The 21,120-nt window shown below is 41.2% G+C and overlaps 1 protein-coding gene across 3 annotated transcripts; it reads right to left on the bottom strand.

Moving 5' to 3' along the window:
• Positions 1 to 557: 557 nt before the first annotated feature.
• On the bottom strand, positions 558 to 20,746 carry LOC111857939 (microtubule-associated protein RP/EB family member 3-like). 3 transcript variants are annotated; one of them, XM_023839208.2, is made up of 8 exons: positions 20,610 to 20,746; positions 12,870 to 12,937; positions 7,694 to 7,911; positions 5,313 to 5,458; positions 4,406 to 4,607; positions 3,186 to 3,325; positions 2,414 to 2,566; positions 558 to 2,168 (listed from the first exon to the last, which is right to left on the bottom strand). In XM_023839208.2, exons 3-8 carry the CDS (start codon positions 7,812 to 7,814, stop codon positions 2,100 to 2,102), a joined length of 831 nt encoding a protein of 276 aa, XP_023694976.1. In that variant the 5' UTR covers positions 7,815 to 7,911; positions 12,870 to 12,937; positions 20,610 to 20,746; the 3' UTR covers positions 558 to 2,099. The 3 variants fall into 3 exon arrangements, with proteins under 3 accessions (XP_023694976.1, XP_023694975.1, XP_023694977.1); XM_023839207.2 differs by having other exon boundaries at positions 7,694 to 7,821; XM_023839209.2 differs by having other exon boundaries at positions 4,451 to 4,607; positions 7,694 to 7,821.
• Positions 20,747 to 21,120: the final 374 nt, after the last annotated feature.

Here is a 21,120-nt window from a genome sequence, read left to right as displayed (position 1 = left end):
TAGCCCCTCTTAGGCCACCCACGTTAAAAAAAAGATATTGGGATCTCCCCTGCACCGCAGGCTTGAGTTTGTAGGGGAGTCCAACGCAGACCCGGGAAAAACAAGCATATTCCACACACAGAGTCAGGATTCGATTCCCCAACCCTGAGGTGGGAGGGCTCAGAGACACTACCTGCCCCATGATCATACATGGAGACTGCATCTGCTCTACCCAGCTTTCACCATAAAGAAACTGTGTTAAGTCATACTGGGCAATTCCATGCAAAATCCATTTGAAGTATCATCCACAATGTCGGTAAAATGCTGTGTATTTCTCACGTGTAAATTATAAATTTTCAGTATTAGTCTATATTTAACCCAAGAGGTTACAAGAAAAAAATATGCAAAATGACTCATTGATAATACGCTGTCCATGCTCTGAGGCATTTTATTCGGTAATGAATCTAAATGTCAAATCTGTAATGCAGGAATCTCAATAACTGGGAAACTGGAAGAAGATGTTTCCGTTTCGGCACCTCGAAACCTCCCCACGTGGAAAGAGAGCAGACAAAAAGGTCTCTGTTTTTCCACACAAGTTTATTTACTTAGTAAAACTCAAAACAGATGCCAAACTTTGCACATCACTGTTATGGCCACAGTATTTAAATCAGACAAGTCAATGCGAGAATGTTAGCTAGATCCAGTGGCGGGGGCGGGGGGGGGGGAGGGAGGGTTGGCTAATGGCTGAATTACAGGAGCAGAAAAGGGGGCTCAACCGTGATGCCAACAATGGCTACCCCAAGTCAATTATTCTGGTCATAAAACCATTCAGTTTTTGTTTTCTCCAGATCCATTCTGCCATGTTATCGCAACTTAATGGGTTTAAGGTGCATAATGTTAAAAAAAAAACATATAAAAAAAGAAACAAATAAATAGCAGCAGAAAAAAAACTCAAGCTCTAAATCAATAATGTCAGTCATTTAAGATTTTACCTCCCTTACATGCGTTAAGCGTGTGGTCTCCTAACATTAAAAAGTTAGGCCCCCAGAATAAATATTTCACAGTAACACTGAACGGTCAAATTGCTGTGCCGTGTGTACAGTAAATATCAGGCATTGATAAACGACGTCATGTCCATCGGAAAATTTCACATTCCTCATAACGACAAACCAAAAACGTCACTGATCTGTCATCATTACACCGAGAACCCAAGAAAGCTCCCCATAAAAAAAAATAACGTTAAGAGCATACAATGCCCTTGTACTTTCAATATGGTATACAACATTCACATGCTCAATAGCATACTACAGTGTACTCGAGAATGACTAGCCAACAGATATTGAAATTTAGTCGTTTTCATTACCATTACTAGTATTACTGGTGTCTTTATTTTTCCCAGAGGGAACTATCCCTCCCCCCATTAAAATTAATTAAAAAGAAACCAACGAGAAAGACAAAAAAAGCTTCATGCTTAGGTTCAAATACAAATAAGCTGTTAACACAACTTACGTTAACGTGCAGTAACCATCGCCGTTTTCAATTGTTATTTATCAATGAAAACAATATGCAAAGTACGAGTAAACTAAGAAAAAATAAAGACATGTCAATTGTGTTTCATTGTTCTTTAGTGTTTTTTTTTCCATTTTCGTACAGTATCGATGGCTAGACTATGGGATGAGGGTTGCGCACTTGACGTTAAAAAAGAGGATCTCTATATGGCATGAACTTCCAGAGCTGAGAAAACAAATCTCAGGGAAGTGGGTTACCTGTATTTGGGGGATACAAGCTTTCCAGTCTTTTCTCTCGAAAATATTTACAGCTCAGTCCGCAGTCTAACCATATCCCTATTGCCTTGATTTTACATCATTCGTCTCTGAACTCGCCATGCCGAAACACTTTCAGCTTGCTGATGTCGCTACTCTGTGTGCGATGGGACGGGAAAACAGCCGTTCGTCCTAGGAAGTCAACGTGGAGCGCACAAAGAGAGTCGGGGATGGAGAGGAAGAGGAAGAGGGGCAGGGATGGAAGCGACACGTGCAATGGTCTTGAGGATGAGGAAGTTCAAAGAGAGACAAGAGAGAAGCAGTGATGGATGGAGAAGAGTGGTAGGGACTGAGGGTTTAGTATTCATCTGGGTCCAAGTGTGGCTGCTCATCATTGTCTTCATCTTCAGGTGCAGCGAAGCCATCCTGAAAGAGAAAGAGGCATATTCAAGGTCATGTGACACTTGTATTTTGCAATAAAGGTCACATAAGGCAGTGTTTCCTAACCTGAACCTTGGGGACCCAGAGACAGTCCACGTTTTTGCTCCCACCCAGCTCCCAGAAACAATGTGGACTGTCTGTGGGTCCCCGAGGACCAGATTGGGAATCACTAGCGTAGGTTAACGGTAGCCCTAGCTAAACAACAGCGGCTAATGATGGTGATGCGATACCTCCGTAGCATAGAGAATGTCGATGATCTTGGTGATGACTGGGTTGTTTTCATTTTCATGCTCTTGGCAGATAAGCTCGATGTCTCGCAATTTGCTGAAGTAGAAATCCCGCTCCTTTTCCAGGCCGTCCACGGTCAGCTTCAACTCCATCAGCTGCAAAGAGCACCGACGGCATTGTACAAGTTAAACATGCTTTGATAGCTGAAGTGTACAGATATAATAAGCAGTAAATATTTAATCTCCTCCTTGATATCATTCAGGTGACAGGGGTTTCTTGATGTTTATAGGTCATTCTAAGTATGACCTATAAGATTGTGTATTAATTAAAACTGAAATAATTCAATAGAAAAACTGTTTAACATACGTAGTAATGAACTACACCATTTTTCATGAAATTTTCATTTCTTTCTATAGTACTTACTTATAACTCAATACCTGATTTTTTATTAATATATTGGTATTTATGAAATATGATCAGTGGAATTTAGGAGATGAACGGCTGTACTTCTACTGCAAGATACACCGAAACTTCTCCATGTCCATCATCTACAAGTAAGATCCATATACGCCTTGCTTGAGTAATACCTGATGTAGACTCAAGGAAAGGAGGACACCAATCTGCATTAACCAAACCAAGAAAGACAAACCTAGAATACAGTCATAGGTCAATCTCAATGGCTCAATGGCTACTGAATTTCTGAGCCTCACCTTGTAAGCCACAGAAAATACTCTAAGATAAAGTAAGATCTTCTTACCCTCCCTGGGACTCTACCTGTTGATTTAGCTCCAAGATCTCTGCATCGCTACCGCCATTCCGAGTGATCGGGGGGTTCTTCCTCATAGAAGTAGTGTTGAGCGCTCTTTGTGGGGTGGGCATATTTTTGGGTACTGTCGGGGACGTCCTCTGTGGGACTAGAGTGCAAATAACCACATGTTATTAACTTTTAATGAATTTTACAACTTAAAACAACACAAAAGGTAACAAAATGCTGAGCTTCACCGCATGCTACCAGAAACAGGTTTTATAATCACAATCAGTGACTACAGCTAGCGTTGCGGGCAGCCTGGCGTGCATAGGCGATTACTTTATAGGAGTAGATAGCATCATTGCTAAGGAACTAGACTACTGACCAATAGGTTGTAGGTTCAAGTCATGTACAATCATCATCCCTTTAGCTTAGCGTATCTCTGAGCAAACTGCTCAGTCACAATAGTCATAATCTACAGATACAACCATAGAGATGTTCCCATAATCCCAAAGAAGCCTAGCGACTTATTGCCCCTGTCTAAATCCTATGGCTTCCTTGTGGACTTTGCTATGCTGTGACTTCCCAGCTGCCTGCTTGTGTCTAAAGTTCTGCAACAGGTAATCCCCTCATGACTGATACTGTAAACATTAGCTAACAAAGAGCTAGGGCAATTAAATTTATCGTTCATGTGGCATTCTTACAACTAACTATGAAAGAAAACCGAAAAAAAATGCACCCGCTACTTATGAATAAAGCCAGCTTTAGACATTGATAGCTACTGTGAAATTATTTAAGAGATATAGGATTTCAGTAAAACATTTTAGCATGCAATACTTAATAGTCATTTTTTAGTAGTAATTTTAATGATGGAATGAACTTCCACCTTATAATATACTGTACCTAATTTTCCCTTTTTATCGACCTTTTGATGGTGACCTTCATCTACAGAAATCAAATTTATTATCTGTATCAATTACACACAAAAATGTTAACAAATGATGTGAATGTGTTTGATATTGTCATTATGAGGAGTGTGTTATTTTTTATGTAAAACCAAAATCATCTGTGACAAACATCAAGCTCCAAAACATTCCAAGCAGAGCTGGAAGTCGCTGTGTTATTCTCACGAAGCCAGAGCAACTTCTTCTTTCAGATCGCACACAAACCAGTAGCCTGAGCACTACTCAGCTCATTCTGAGAAAGCGTGGCGGCACACACAGTGGAGGTGGAGCCAGTGTGTTACCTGGGGTGCCACAAGGTTTCTTGGGTTTGTGGGAAATGTGTTCACCTGGATTGAGGGTCGGGACCACATCTTGGCCTTGCCGAGCCTGTAAGGGGTCATACTCCTTCCCGTCGTAATTGGCGTCGAAGAACTTCTTGAACCACTGCACAAACTCAAAGTTGTCCTGGAATTTTCCTTTCACTAACTTTTCTACAGGGATTATCTGGAACAGTCAAACAGGACATAGTTCAGTGAAGCACATCACAGACCGGCAGGATTTGCAAGGGGAGTGACTGACGTTACATCAATTTTCGGTTGTTTTTTTTTAATATATATATACATAATGTACAAGCGTACTGTGCTTTACGTAATAAATAATTCACAATAAATATTTTCAAATCCTATTATTTTTTTAAGTTTTAGGAATATTACTGAGAAATTAAAATTCATCACACCCAATGTCAGACCCAAGCTTTGTTTGTGTTCACCTATAAATCTTTCACGGTGACTAAATCCAGAACATTCTTGGAAATGCTCTTTGTAAATAGTACTTGAAATGCTCCTACAGGTATATTGTTTTGTTTAAAGTATTTAAATAAAAATGGTTGAAAGCGTCAAATCCAATGATAATGCCACTGTGGAACCAAGATGTAAATGCTGGTTTGGTAGTGGTGCCCAGTTATCCAGGAAAAAAAAACAAGAATTGGATGTAGGTCAGACACGGTTGAAGGTTGATTTACTTGTGAGACAAGGATCATCTGACGGCTTTTTGGTACCTGTACAGCACTGAATTTCAAAGAAACAAGGGGTGACTCTCATAATCTGAGGGTCTGACCACACCTTGCAGGACAAAATTAGATAAGGTATACCCTATTTCCCCCCCCCCAAAAGATACAACTGGATAACAGGTCTGATGGAGGGAACTCACTTTGTCAACATTCATTCTTTTGAAAGCTGCTTGTAACACTTTAAAGTTGTGTATGTATTCGTGTTCCAGTTTGGCTTGGAATTTCACTTTCTTCAGGAGTACGCAGCCCGGAAACAGCATGTCCATGAACTGGCAGTAAGCCGCACCTGTAATCATAAGAAATGGGCGAGCTGCGGTATTTATCGAATTATTTATGGGGAAGGAAGGAACGTTCTCACTGATTAAGGTTACAGATAACGAAACAATATCAAAAGGCAAATATCCAGCAGAAATGGGACCAGGCTGGGCGACGTCAACAAACATGCTCTCTCACAATGGGATATTCTCAAATTATATCACTCCTTAAAGTGCTAAATAGTTCAACGATTGGGTAGAGACGAGGGCTGGTCAATTATGGCAAAACTCATAACCACAATCTTAATACTGAGATCATGATTTCTAAACATGATTACTTATTGACTTTAGAAAATCATGCATTCATTAAACTTTCAAAAAACTTGTCTTTTTAACAGTGGATTTCCTCAACCCTAAATATAATTCAACTTCGAAACGAATAAAAAGAGGCTGGAGCGGGGGAGGGGGGGGGGGACTGGATTTATAACAGAAGACAAAACGGGAGCATCACTGCGAAACGACATGCAGCACAATCATTGTTTTCTCTCGAGTACTTTATTTTCAGAATCGTTGGAAGCCAAAATCATAATTGAAATTAAAAGGTAAGTATCAAGGTAACTGCTTGACAGTCAGGATGGAGTCCTTATCAAAGACCTTACAGTGAATTTCTGCAAAACAAAATATGTATACATTTAAAACTGTATGCTGGTTCACCTAAACCAATGGTTCTCAACCGGGGGGCCGAGGACTGAGGACAGAGGGCAGTGCAATTTACATAAAAAGTGTAGAAAAAAGTATGATATTCCTATTGTAACGCTGTGTTTGAGTCTCAGCATTAACTATTTTTCAGGCCGTGGATAGAGACATGACACGGAGACAACATACAGTCCTGAACACGGAAGACGGACTTCTTTATTTTCTCGCTCCCCTACTGAAAAAGTAGTACGAGCTCCTAACAACCAGAACTCCATCACTCCACTCCAAACAAACATTATATAGTTCCCTTGTCTTTTATACACTACATAAAAAAATCAATAATAAACATGAAATTATAAAGTAATGAATCTTAATGAAAATAAATCTCCTCTTACACTATTGATATGTTTTCAACAGAGGATGACACAATACCGTTTATATCAATACACATTATTATGTGTTAAAATTACAGTTTTATTAAAGATTTTTTTATAGGAACCAATAGTATTCCTTCCTGGCTGTAAACAGATTAAACTTAATTTTCATATACATTCGCCTTCTGTTTACAGAGCAAGAGTGTTGTTGGAAAATATGTTTATATTAATAAACATTAGAAATTGTTGTCATCATTGCAATATGCATATGGGAGAAACAATGCCATACCCTGTGCTGGGGGGGCCAGGCATGTTTTCCTGAACACAGGGGGTCCTTGGATAAAATGAAGGCGGAGAACCACTGACCTAAACAATATAGACCCTGTTACCGTATCCTTTACCACACACTTAATCCAGAGTGGGGTGGTTGTCCACCTGCAGGTTCCTGAGGCAGAGTGATGTCACCATCAGTCCCTTAACCCCAGCTGCTCCAGGAACCTAACTTGTATGGTGCTTTTGGACACAAGCATCTGCTACATAAACTAATGTGTTAATCTGCATTATCCTGCAAATAATCCAGTTCTACACACCAGTTGAAACCGCTGGTCCCAGGGCAGACTAGAAGGCAGGGCAGCTGCCCCAAGACTTGTCTACCCCCCGCAATGTTGGAAGACCCTCATCCAACTGCAATTCTCACATGCAGTATCTCACAAAAGTGAGTACACCCCTCATATTTTTGTAAATATTTTATTATATCTTTTCATAGGACAAAACTGAAGATATGACACTTTGATACAATGTAAAGAAGTCAGTGCACAGCTTGTATAACAGTGTAAAATTGCTGTGCCCTCAAAATAACTAAACACACAGCCATTAACGTCTAAATGGTGGGAGTGCGGTGGGACAACACGAAAAACATTTGGTACGATACTTAAAACAATCTTGAAATGTAATAGTTTGTAATGTTTTGTAGTCAATCTATGTTGTCGAGGTGCGTCTTTAACAAAAAAAGCATGTTTGTGGAGTATTTAAACTGCTGCAGTGCATGATGGGTACGATATTTGGAGGCTACTTATATTTCATCATCTGCAACTGCTGCGACTGGTGTAGGCAAGCCTTAGGTGTCCATTTTTGACCCGGGGCCCAGCCTACAGTTGCCCTGCCACTGGCGGGTCGCTGTAACTAAGAGGGTCCTACCTGAGCAGAGCTGCTCGATCTTGGTGTAGGTGAGCTGCAGGGAGTCGTTAACCCAAGCCAGCATGTCATGCCGGCTCAGGTTCTCGATGGTTACGGACGTGGAGTAGACATTCACCGCCATCCTCCAGCTGCAGTGCAACCAGAGAGATCTTCAGACTCAGTGCAGAGCACTCCAGGTACTCAGAACTGCATTGACGTCACGGTTATACACTTCAGAACTAAAAAGGGCAAAATGGAGGATTAACTAGAAATGTTATTAACACTTAGTAGGGTCTAGTAGGACTTATGTCACAGTAAACACAGGTGCAAACAGCAAACGATCGAGAACATGATGCAGAAAATGAAAATAATCAAAAGATAGACAAAAAAATAGCATACGATAAATTAAAACAATACGCAGACATCCTGAAATGTGGACAGGTACTTCCAGTAGTGTATGCATATGATACATAGCAGATATGATAAACTGCCATACAAAAGACCTACATGCTTATACCTCAGTGTCACTGACTGGGAACTCATCCCAATTCCTGTTTTATTTTTTGCATTAAGCATTAAATGCAGCACTTTTACAGCAAGCAGGCAGTGGTAACAAAACACTAAGCGATATAGACTGACTGTTTCCCATGTTCATGTGCAACACCATCAGACACACTTCAGTGTGGCCGTTTGCCTAAATGGCCTCATGCCAAACATGCTAAGATTTAATAAAAATGCACTGAGAGAAACAACACACCACAGCACTTAGAAAGCCGAATATCTGACAATAACAGCTGTAAAGTCTAGATCAGGGATGATCTGCGTTGTGTGAAATCCAGTGTCCGAGAGTCGATCTGTGTATTGGGTGTAGATTTATAGGGGACATTTCTGGAGAAGGTTAAATTGTGCCCTTTTCTTTCCGCCGATACTTTTGAGGAGCTGAAACAGCTCAGTTCCCCTCCACTCCTCCTCACACTGAAATGAAGAATCTGAAGCACAGAAGGGGTGTGGAGCCATAGTGGGGGCAACATACTGATCATACAGCACAGATGAAAAAAGATGAAAACAGTTTCAGCAAGGCCTCACCCAAACATTCAGTACTGATCATATATCGTAACCCATAATAATTTGGAGGGGACTTATAAAACAATTTAATAAGGTCCTCTGTGTGTGGGTCACAAGGGAAAAACACAGATATCTTTTCACATTGTAGGCTTATTCCAGCACTCTCTGCAGTATACAGACATGCACACAAATGTGCTGAATGACTGACTACATGACATAGCTGACCTTTGACCCAGGCTAAATAACCCCACACTGAAGACCTTATTGTATATTCCATAGCTGCGGGAAACAGCTTACTGATGGTATAAAAAGCACCACAAAGCCAAAATAGTGCAAGATCAACGATTTTACTTCTCCTCAAGAGCTAATTAAAATCCAAAATTAACTTTTACATAAGGAATTCCGATAGTTTTCATTGCGAATATTCATTAGGCGCTCAGGGGGCGCTCAGGGGGCGCTCGTGAGGTCATTATGTCCATATGGTTAAGTGATCCTCAACAAAAACTTTACTTTTATGTTTGGTCAATATATAGGCCTATGGGTAAATAAGAGATCCCAATCAGCCTAAACGTTAGTCTTTGGACCGTGCGAGCAAACTAATGTACTTAGAGGAAACTTACATAACATAAAGAAAAAAATGCAAGCTCCACACACAGGGCAAGTAATAAGCATATTATGTAACTTCAAACACAATCACACATGGTTCCTTTTTAGGATGACTAAAAAGGATTTAAAAGTATAACTCATATTCAAATTCAAATTCAAAAAACTTTATTTGTTCCCAAGGGGCAATTTAAAAGGCATAGAGGAGCAGCACACACATAACAGTTGTAACATTTGACACAACAGATGACACACAATAGACGCACAGTGAACTAAATAATAGTTTGAGAGTAAAACAGTCCTCTTTAAATTCCAATATGCCAGCAAACATCCCTGAACTGAGACCCTATCCGGAATCTCTCCTGGCAAATGAAGGCACACGAACAATTGAAAATTCTGTGAAGTAGCCCAAGACTCTGCGACTCCAGATACCGCAATGATCAGCCCCTCAGCTGGGGGATCAGCAGCTGCTCCTGGAGCAGCTGAGCCGATCTGTCACGGCCGTCTCTCAGGCCCGGCTGGTAATAAAAATAACCAAACAGCACACCTGCCACCCATGGGACGGTGCTGCACAGCGGATATGGGCCCCGCTGGGACAGCCCCTCAAAAACGCCAGCAGAATGCCTGTCAAAGGCAATTCAGTCTGCTGAGTCACTCACTCCAGCTAGCTCTGCGCCAGGCATTTAGGCTAATTTAGGGATGCTAGCTAGAGCTAAAAGGTCATTAGTGAAGAAATTTAAAAAGGGGCAGCCTGTCAATGGCAATTCAATCCGCTGAGTCACCTGCTCTAGCTAGCTCCCTGTCTAGCCTTTAGGCTAATTCAGGAATGCTAGCTAATGCTAGGTAATTAGTAAATAAATTTAAAGAGGGACTAAAAAGCCATTTCACAATAATTGCTTCACTCTGCCTAACAGCTCCTGGGGAAATTTAGAAGGTTGCTAAATTGTTGACTGAGAATGCGTCTAATTTCCTCTCAGGATTAGCTTAGATTGGTATTTTTTGTTAAAGGATTCTGTTTTCTGGTGAGGTCCTGTCATTATTTCAAAGAACATACAGGAGTTACGTCCCGCCTTTACAAAGCAGTCATAAATTTCTGTTTTCCCAGACAAACGCTAAAATGTCTAAGGATCTATCTACAAAGGCAATATTTGACAAAGTAGGCAGTGAGGCAGTATCGTAAAATAAAACACTTCATTACATTGATAGCACTGTGAAAACCACCATTAAACAAATCAATATATTTGCCTATCGCAATAGTAAAGCTGATTTCAAAATTCAGTACAATTTCACATGTTGCTTATCTGTTATACAAATACACGTTACATATTTACAGTATATCAGGTGACTATCTCTCATGTGTCCCATTACACCTATTAAAGCTCTGAAAATAGTCACTGACTCGGCAACGTTTAATTCCCCAGCAGAACTCGTCTTGTTACTCATGGAAACATCCCAGGTGGTGAATGTATCACTGCAAGAATAAGTCAAGCTTTTAAATCAGTCAAACTAGTCAACTGAAAACAAGCGCAACCTGAAAAGCTATACAAAATCCCATGACGGCGATAAAAGAACAAAGACGGACTTCTTCCCTGAGAGTCTGAATGAGAACAGTGCAAGAAGGAACCAAGATCAGTCAGGGGACCATTATCTTACCCAGGATGTAACAGAGAAACAACAAACAGCCATCAATCTATTTTCAATGAGACTATTGTCCCTTAGATGAGCAAAGGCTGTAAATAACAACATATGTGATGAGTATTTAAACAACCAACCTATTTTGATCCATATTTATTATAATTATATTATATTTTTATTATATTTTTGATCCATATCCATTATAATTATTTTGATCCATACTTCTACTGGCTTGTCAGAATGGCAAAGTACTAATTGTATAATTTTTTTGCAAAATCAATACAAAAAAAAAAAAACATTTAAAGTAATATTTTATCTGGACAACTTTTGGCGAGAAGATTAATGATACTTGAGTATAACCCAGATTACTGATAGGTTTGCTCATTTCCAGATAAATGGTTTGCCCTTACAAAGCCTACATTAGTTTTGCTTCAGGCCTTTCTAAACACTTCCTTGGTTACCCTTGCTGCCTAACTAGTTAGGCCTCAGAGAGGGAGGTCACCAAATAATCACTTCATCTAGCAAGCAAATATAATCAGCACAAAACTAGCATTTGGCACATGCCAGAGCTGTAATACACTTCATTGCAAATTTGCAGTTTTTTTTTCCTAACTACAGCTGGAGTGACCTGGACCACAAGCGTCCTATAATCGCCACTTGGATTGACGTTGGATTTGTAAACAATCCAAACCAAAAATTCAATTTATTTTTATATAGGCACTAGACAAAAGTGTGTGGCAATCCATTATCATATCATTTAAATAAAAAAAAAGATATTTCACAAAACTTAAAAACTTAAATTCACTGGGTGCCTTCTTCTACCTGCCTCATCTCTCGTACTGCCTAGACAGGTAGTGCAGGATCCCACTGTATCCCGTTTAAAATTACCCAGAAGCCCCGGTGGATGGCCTCAGGGAGAGCACGGCACATGCCCCGCTAGCTCCGAATTGGCCAGCTGGAACGCAGGCCGGTCTCCACGTTCCAGGGCCGCCCACCTACACTGCACCGTTTTTAAATAGGTGACCTGGCAGCTCAGAGTAACTGCCCTCCCCAGGCACGCGGGGACACCTGGACGTTCCGTGAAGGACGTGGCCTGCCGGCGATTCCCGGCTGCCATTGGGGGGGGCGATTCCCCATCCTGGATACCTGCCACCTTGGCAGCACAGTAAACATGCGGGGCCCATCGCTGCCCGGCTCTATGGAAATGCCCCAGACACAACCATCCCCCTAGACATGACAGCAGGAGATGGTCTCTGCCTGGACAGAGCAGTAGGCAGAGTGCTAAAGTTCAGGTCCAGAAAGTGCAAATCTGGGCCAAGATTTTGTTTCAACCAACCAGTTGAGTATAAATAGTCACAGTCACAGAGTACTCAACTGGTTGGTTAAAACAAAACCATGGTCTGGATTTGTACTTTCTGGACCTGAACTGTCCACCTCTGTCAGTTTGGAGTATCACAACTTCAGCTCAGAGGGGTGGGAATTTCAGCAAGCAGCAGACTAGATAAAGAAGTGTTTTATTTTTTATTTAGTAGCAATCCTCCCACAGAGGAATCCTTCAGGGAGCAATCAGCAGTCACATGACTTGCGGTGGGACCAAACATATCTTACACATGTTTTCTTCCTTCAATCAGGATCAATTATCTCTCAATGCACTTTATTAGCAGTAATAACACATTTAAGCCATATTTAATGACAAAGCTCCTGTTAGCAACACTTGACCTACAATTAAAATAAATTATTATAATAAAATTAAATGTACAATAATGTAAATAAACCAAGACTGATGATAAATAACAATAAGCCTACACAGGCATTTCTCTTCACGTTTCTGAAGAGTTGTAACAATAAACTTGAGCTACATAAATTAGTTAAAAAAAAGATCACCTCAACTTACCTTTAAAATGGCTGTTCTGGAATAAACAGCTGAAATATTTACTTTGGGTATGTGGGTGCAGGTAGAGCCTAGAGAGGAACAGAGAGAGGAAAATAAAATCATGTCACAAAGATATCCCACTGTAACTGTGACAAAGCCTTTCTACATCCATCTATGGAATTTCCAGTCGGGAGGATAGCTTAGATCTAGCCATCAGACAATTCAACATAACATGCTTTTAAACATTACTGCTAAATGGAATGTCTTAAATGTCATCAGCATTTCAGTAAGCAACATAGTGGTTTATTTTTTTACCAGATCCAGATGCAGAATTCAGCCAAGGGCTATTGTAAAGCAAACCATCCAAAGGAGACCTTTAAACATTAAACATACTTCTCACAATTCAAGGGAATGTCTACCAGGCCTGTTCGACAGAACAATAAACAAACCAATAAATTCCCTTTTAAACTTACTTCATCTGGCACGCTAATTTCCAGTGAAAAAGGCAGCAGTTTATCATCTGTAACATTTTTTTAAACCAGGGACAGATAAATGAAAGGTGCCAGGGACCCATTATCCATCACATAAACATAAATTTGGAGCCATTTTTTTCCATTCCCTCTTTTATTGTCATCAGTTTAGGAAACATAATATAAGAGATCAGATAAAACTTTATTGATCCCAGGGGGAAATTCATGTGCATACAGCAGCGAGGTACACGAAGTGCACTCAAGCATATAGCACAAAACAAAACAAAGTACAGAGACAGTACACATAATGCAAACAAATAAAAGTACTCACAGTACAAACAAACACAATTTCCAGGAAATTTATTTATTCCACCTCTTGCATTTTTTATAGTTTAGCAATAATTAAAAAATCCAAATAGCTGAAACTGCTGTGGTCATCTGAGCGTAGCCGAGTAGCAATTAGCATAACAATAGCGACCTAATGACGAGTAAGAAGATCACACCCGGTGTCATTCCACAAGGTACGGAACAGGCCACCCAACGACGAGCCATCTGCCTCACGGCATTCTGTACCACCCGCGCCTCGCTCGCCCTCCCACAGTGCATTGCCGGGCATTAACGTTCACATGGTCGCACTAGACGTCACTGTATGCGTGCCCTCGGCGGAAACGTCGCTGCTGTTCACGGTGACGCCAGAGAATGGGATACTGCTAAGACCTGACAGGAGGCAGCTAACCGGTATGATATGCAAATCCCAGTCTGCTCATTGGTCACGCAGGATGGCTAGCACTTAATTGCAGTAAGAAAGAGCACAGACCCAATTACTTACATTTTATTTATATATTTATATATATTTTATCCAAAGCAATGTACTGTACATTTTTTTAAACAGCACAGTCAGACAATCCCTGCAGCAATGGAGGGTTAAGGGTCTTACGCAAGGACACAGACGTGAAGACACTCTGCCGACCCTGAGACCGGAAATGCCGGCCATCTAGTCACAGGCTGCTGAGCGGATCTGAAGAGTTGCTGGCCAAAGCAGTGAGACATATCAAGGGGGATCCTGGGACGGACTGAGTTTAAGGGGAAGTATTGGTATCTTAAAGGACAATAACAGTTTGGTTTGCATGCTATCATATCACAACAGCGGACAGCCACGTATTTCGCCTGTGTGGTTCTGTGAGGGACCTAGGAAATGAACTGCCGAGCAGAAAAAGGACAATTTGACAGATGATCCACAACACACATCTAACAAGAAAGGCTTTGTTTTATTCTATAACAATGTGGGGCCGTTGCAAGGCCATTGTGTGACCAAGAAGCTTCAGCATCGTGGGCCAGAGGTTAGACCAGACACTCCTGCCATCAGCAGAGCGCCCTGACCTCCTTTTGGGCAATTATGTTCTATCTAGCATTCAGTACGCATCCTCCTTGGTGTGTATGAGGTAAAAGGGCTAAACAAGGCTCCACATTAATATAGGCACAGACATTCCAAACATTTTTCCACTGAAACAGCTCTTTTGTGAGTTTACAAAAAGGGACATGAGCACAAAACTCAGTGTGGAATCATTCAACAGCATCAATTACAGCTGAGCGAATCAGGATGCCAGGAAATTGGGTGCTTTAATGGAATACTGGATTCAAAATAAAACCCATATCTAGCACCTAATGGCTGCCTTTAAAATTGTTGTTACACTTAAGAACATGACTTACCTTCTTTTGTTCCCTGGTAGTGTTATGTGTAATATGTAATGCAGTATGTTTTTATGAATTACTTGATAGTTGGTTTTTCTAGTGTAAATGGAGACCAGGGCCTATGACAGCAGATGAGTCATAGTTCCAAAAAATGTGCCTACAGTTATCTCAGATGCCTCTTTTTTTCTCATGAATAATTCCAGCCATTCCAGCAATTCCTGCTCCAATACAGAAGGTCGTCTCCATGATAAATCCAAGGTCCAAATTCCCTCTATGGGCACAGACACACGTGCACATATGTCTGTGGGCTGCAGCATCAAGCAGAACGTTTCCGCAAACAATGGGTTAATAACTGGGAATATTTCAGTTTGCATCCGACATGTCATTCTCAAAAAATCACTCCGGTTGCACAAATTACAGATTTCACACGGCCTCTTAATGCTCATCACCACTCAACAGTTATACCAGGACAGTACAGTACAATAAGACTGTAGAGTAAGTCCTCAGGTTAAGAATGTCTGACAACTCATACTTAAGAACACACTGCCATGCACCCTATTATAATAAAGTTTGAGGTAAGTACAATGGTTTGTAACATCGAACGCACGCACTACTCTGTGACGCCCATGAAAACACTGAGCTTCTTCAACGGTTTCTCAGTTTGAGAAAGGAGACTGCCATCCGCCATTTTAAGTCAGATTACGTAGCCGTTAACACTGTTCTGACTTATCTGCAAATTCGACTTAAAGACAGACTTAGGAACAGATCTTGTTGGTAACCCAGGGGCTGCCGGTGTAGCTGAATATAAAAAGAGGCACTACCTTGACTAGTAAACATCTTGCAGGGAAATGCTACTCTGTCCACGCCAGCGGGGGGGGGGGGGGGCCCGGTCGGCAGGCGGTGTCCAGTGACCACACATGTGACCTGGGAGTCCTCAGCCAACCAAACCTTCTGCTGGTAAAAGTACTTCCAATGCGAAGCTAATGCACACACAGCCATGCAGCTGCAACCAACAGACGCTTTCCTGGTTACGATGGTCCGTTTGACGATATTTCGACTTTACGGTATTTCCATTCTGTTTTTCACTTTCAGTACATTGTTCAATAAAATACATGAGATATGCAACACTTTATTATAAAACAGGCTTTGTGTTAATGATTTTGCCCAACTGTAGGCTACTGTAAGTGTTCTAAGCCTGTTTAAGGTAGGCTAGGCTCGGCTATGATGTTTGTTAGGTTAGGTGTGCTGTATTAAAATGCATTTGCGGCTTACGATAGTTTTATCGGAACGTAACCCCATTGTATCCCAGGGGGCGTCTGTACACGTACAATGTATAAAACAATCGGCTTACAAAAACAGAGAAAGACCACGCTGGGTTTGGGTTTACAGTATTAGCCGATCACATCCTAGCCTCTAGACTGGCTAAAACTGGGTGACAGATGAAAACCAAGCAGTACAGAGGAATGCAGAAATGGACAAACAAAAGAAATAAAACAAGAGTAACAGTTTGATAGACATGAATTAAAAAAAAAACCACAAGAAGACCATCTGAGTGATGTTAATATGGGATGTTATGTAGAAATAGGTGAGAAATTGTCCCTTCTTTAGTACGTTCTTAACGTCGCATTTTATCACCTCCAGTTGCAAGAGAAATGAAGTATGAAGCTCAGCAAAGAGCTGACACAAAGGAAAGAGGATTTTTATACTCATGGCAGAACATGTTATGCAGAGGAGAGTGGTCGTACGTGACGGTTCTGCCTCCCCATGCACAGCAGGCTGGTCGGCTGCCACAGTAACAGCCACAATCTTCAGTTCTTTTTTGCTTTTTGTTTCACCACGGCTTTTAATAATCAGTCTGAAGCCTGTTATTCATTCTGTCACTGAGTTACCAGACACATTTGGCAGAGGCATTTCACACAGCTGATTTTTTTCCCCCTCTTTTTTTTTGCAGCAGATATTCTGCTTCATCATCGCTCTCTCGGAGGAGCCGGGAACTTGGCAGCGTTTCGGTCCCAGCCAAAAGGCCGGCTGCTCTTGGACGCCGGAGCCACTTCACCTGGTGCCGCAGGTGTAAACAGCTCAGCTTCGGGAGGCTGAGAAATTGCCGGCCAAGCGGGGGTTCCCCAGGGGCCGTGAGAATGGACTCCCACTGCGTTGCAGTACCTGCAGGTGCTATAACCCAGTAACTGAGAATTTTGTGTTAGCGTGGGTCAGATAAATAGCCAGCAACCCTCTGCTAACCGAACGGAATACAGCATGTATGTCTGTAATGTGCTATTTGCCTCACTTGCACGTCACCTGGAATAAAAGCATCTCTTATATATAAAAAAGGTAAATGTTATCAGTCACCTATAAGGGGTGTAGGTACACCAGAGCAATCAGGGGTCTCCTAAATGTCCTTTGGTCCCACCCTGAGACTCACAATTAAAGTACAGAGATGGGAATTTAGTAGGACCCCAGGATCAGAAGTAACCTTTGAAATTGGTCACCTCACAGTCCATAACTGAGAGGTATAAGGAAGAAAGGCCCTGCAAGCCTGCTTCCTCAGAGGACAGGGATCACCAGTTGTTCCTCTTGTCCATCCTCATGGCCTGACTCATCTCCACCTGAAGTGCAGCCATCCAGAATCACCAACACATCACATCACCCACATCCTCACCTCTAAATACAAACACCTGGCTCCCCTTGACTTAAACTTGGCCCAGAACTGTGTATTTAAACCTTCAATGTCCTTGATTAGAACAAACTCACCAGTGTTTTGTCAGCACCTTGGCCTAGATAAACATACACAACCCTACTGAAAAAGACTGGCCACATTTTGTTATTAATAACGCGTCTATGTTTTTACGGTTAACTAATACCCAAAGCTGGATGTAATTCAGGTTAAGTCATTTGATCTAGGTACTAGAGCTGAGTTCCCCCTTTAAAATGATCACCTGAAAATCCATGTGTGTAGCTACAGTACTATACTACCAAATGACTGCTGTTGAAGCTAACAGCTTGCTAAGCTACTTCTGCTCTTAATAAGTGCTTTCAAGGGATTGTGGGAAAGAAATCCTTAAGAGTGATAAGAGCCAAGGAAACCATCTATGTCTGCCCTTAAAAATTTTAAATCTAGTTCACCTACATCCCCAGGTCAAACCAGTTTTAATAAAGTCAAATCCTTCCCAAATCCTTGTTAAGTTCAATTTCTGTTCCAATTAACTACTTGGATTCAGTATAAATGAATTAATTCTTAATAGAAATGGTGGCCCTTACATACATTAAAGTAAATGAACTTTTTAAAAAATCTTAAATGAGTTTAAGAGATAAAGCTCCAATTAATCACTGAAAACACATTGAACAAACTCCTGTGAAAACAACTAATGGTAACATTGAAGTGCAATTTTTTAATGGCATCAATTAACTTCGTTTGATAAGCTATAATAATAATTAAATGTAATATAATAAACTAACGTTAAAATGTATGTGTAGGGGGGAAAACAATTTTGAAATCAGTTACAGTAATAAGGTTCTATAGTAATAAAGTAAATGAATATGATATAAAGTCGTTAATCTTTAAATATATCCTCCTTCAACCATTACTCTTTATTGGCGTACAGTGATTTGTGAAGAAAAGCATCAATAGCCTCAAATAAGTCAACTTTCCAATTCCCCCTTACTGACAGTAAACAAAAAAATTACCCACATCCACAATATCTCAAGCCAACCCGATTTTTATAGGACTTTAAATTCTGACAATACTTTCTTTAATACGGGTCCATAACGCGATTGCGAAATTAACACTAAATCTGGCTTCGGTGCTTTTCAGGTACTGCTGTCAGCGTGACAGTCCAGGGGAGGATGAGCCATGGGTGCGACTGGACGGAACAGCAGCGAGCCACGAATTTGTAACGAGGACCACAGCATGGAAACCGCCGGTCTGCTCCATCTGAGATGGTAATGCAGGGGAGCGCGTGTGTGTGTGTGGGGGGGAGGAATCCAATGCTGCCCTAAAGGAATTTCATCGCCAAGGTACTATCAAGCCGTGACGTGAAAATAGATGCTTTCTGTCTTTTAATAAGACGATTCGAGGCGCAGAATCACTTAATTGCAGCCACTGCTGCACTAAATCGACGTCAGCAACCAGGTTCCCCAAAGTACTATAGTTATCAATACCAAACGTAGAGCATCTGCAGGAACATGCTAACCTACCTTTACATGCAGATACGCGACGCACTACTACGATTCCCACGGCTTTATACAAAGCGAATACACTTTTCCCTTCAAAATGTCTAAATTAGACTATAAGTTTATTTGTATTAGAGTAAATTCCCGTTAACCTCCATAGACTCCACTGGAATGTGGCTCAGAAAAGCTACATACTTTTATTTTATATCGCCCTGAATACATTCATGTAGAGGATATTTCAAAACTCACAAAATTAGAACGACACTTAAAAACGGAGAGTTTAAATAAGAACACATTTTTTAATGTCGAATTCAACAATACTGTTAAATAATGGTTAGATTTGGTAGCAAGACGCATACTGTACCGATGGAAAATATAACATTTCCCGTTTCCAGCATAATGCAGTGATTCCTGTACAATGACAAGGACAGTATTACCAACAGGCAAAGATCAGCGTGTGGTCCGGTTACAGTAAATCCAGTTTGGGCTCCGTCTAGCGCAAGTTACGCCCTGCGAATTACTTTTAGATCGGGCATTATTGCACTGACATCCGCATGATGACAAAACGCAACAACAATTCACAAAACACTCAATTATAATTTCATTATCGTACTTTGTACTGCTGTAATCCCATCAATCCCTACCCTGCCATTTCTCAATATAGCTTTACTGAAAATCATCATTTTTACATGCAAATCTTTTTACCGTTTCGTAACTGCGAAATCTCTACGCCCTGCCTACATACAGCACAAGCCCAGTAATTATATCTTAGAATATATCCCCCCTGCAGGAGCGATTACCCTGCACTTTTTGAAGGCGTTACCATGACTTAGAAATTTATTTTTTAGCTGTCATTTCGCTTAGAACTTGATTTCGTATTTATGTCATAATAACTAAATTATAATTTCGGATGATTAAGCGAGCATTGATTTGCTGTGATCAAACGTTTATTATGACACGCAGCCGTCAATAATGCATTAGACCGCCGTGCGGTAACTAAGGAGAAGCTTCTAAATTATTCTGCTTATACTCCAGAGTCATAATGTCCAAACTAGAGGCCTCCGCCGCACAATCAAACAGCACCCAGTTGTGCAGAACACGCCGATTATAAATAGACCATTCGTGCGTATTAATATTTATATGCAGACGCCTTTTGTAACGGTACAACGCGTGGTTCCTGGGATGCGGCATAAGCAGAGAACAATTCACCTGCGCATTCAGCGTACAACAAATGTAGCGTTACAATGACATTTCTGTATCGACCCCCTCTGCAGGCCTAGTTGGTAATCTCACAAAGCACCAAGTATCAAATATTCAGATTGCATTGACAGCAACTACCCCAAGCCGCGGTCTCACAAAATAACGGAGCTCAATAAATGGAAGAAGGAGAGCCGGAAAATAGACGTGTTTCAGTCGCCTGTACACTTACCGTGATCCGAAGGCCCCCCGTATTTCTAGGCTGACAGTCGCCGCTGTGCTTGCTGCGCTCCTGCGCGGTCCCGTGGCTGCTCCCCGGCCGCCCCCACCGCCGCCGCCGCTCGGTCTGCAGCGCACAGCTGCCGTGCGCCTGCGCTCTTCCCCCTTATGCTTATATTGGACACCGCTTTAGCATGTCCACGCAACTAATGTTAATCTTCCGTCGCGATGTCTAATTGTCGTTTACTTTTTAAAATGAGGGAGAACAGGATTACAATACAGAATAAGCATTTATTTGGTGTGTGGGCTGTGGTGGCACCGCACTGATTTCAGCTCCAAGGCAGCCAGCCCCGTCTATATTAAGATTTTGATGTAACACTATAGTAAACTTAGACAAAGTCGATACTTATGTAATATTCGCAAGAGGAACGTGGTTTGTTCGTAATTCCGTCAGTAATCTTGTATTACATATCACCAATACAGATAAATAATATGGACAAGAATTTCTCAGCAGAATGGCGGTT

Source organism: Paramormyrops kingsleyae, chromosome 14, assembly GCF_048594095.1.
Source record: "Paramormyrops kingsleyae isolate MSU_618 chromosome 14, PKINGS_0.4, whole genome shotgun sequence".
Classification (NCBI taxonomy): domain Eukaryota; kingdom Metazoa; phylum Chordata; class Actinopteri; order Osteoglossiformes; family Mormyridae; genus Paramormyrops; species Paramormyrops kingsleyae.
This window is presented reverse-complemented; position numbering and strand designations above follow the sequence as displayed.

Excerpts from the sequence above, each read along its gene's own strand:
- LOC111857939 (XM_023839208.2), bottom strand. The coding sequence starts at position 7,814 with ATGGCGGTGAATGTCTACTCCACGTCCGTAACCATCGAGAACCTGAGC. Across the intron at positions 3,326-4,405 it reads GAAACCTTGTGGCACCCCAG|TCCCACAGAGGACGTCCCCG; the intron begins GTAACACACTGG and ends TTTGCACTCTAG. Across the intron at positions 2,169-2,413 it reads ACATTCTCTATGCTACGGAG|GATGGCTTCGCTGCACCTGA; the intron begins GTATCGCATCAC and ends TTTCTCTTTCAG.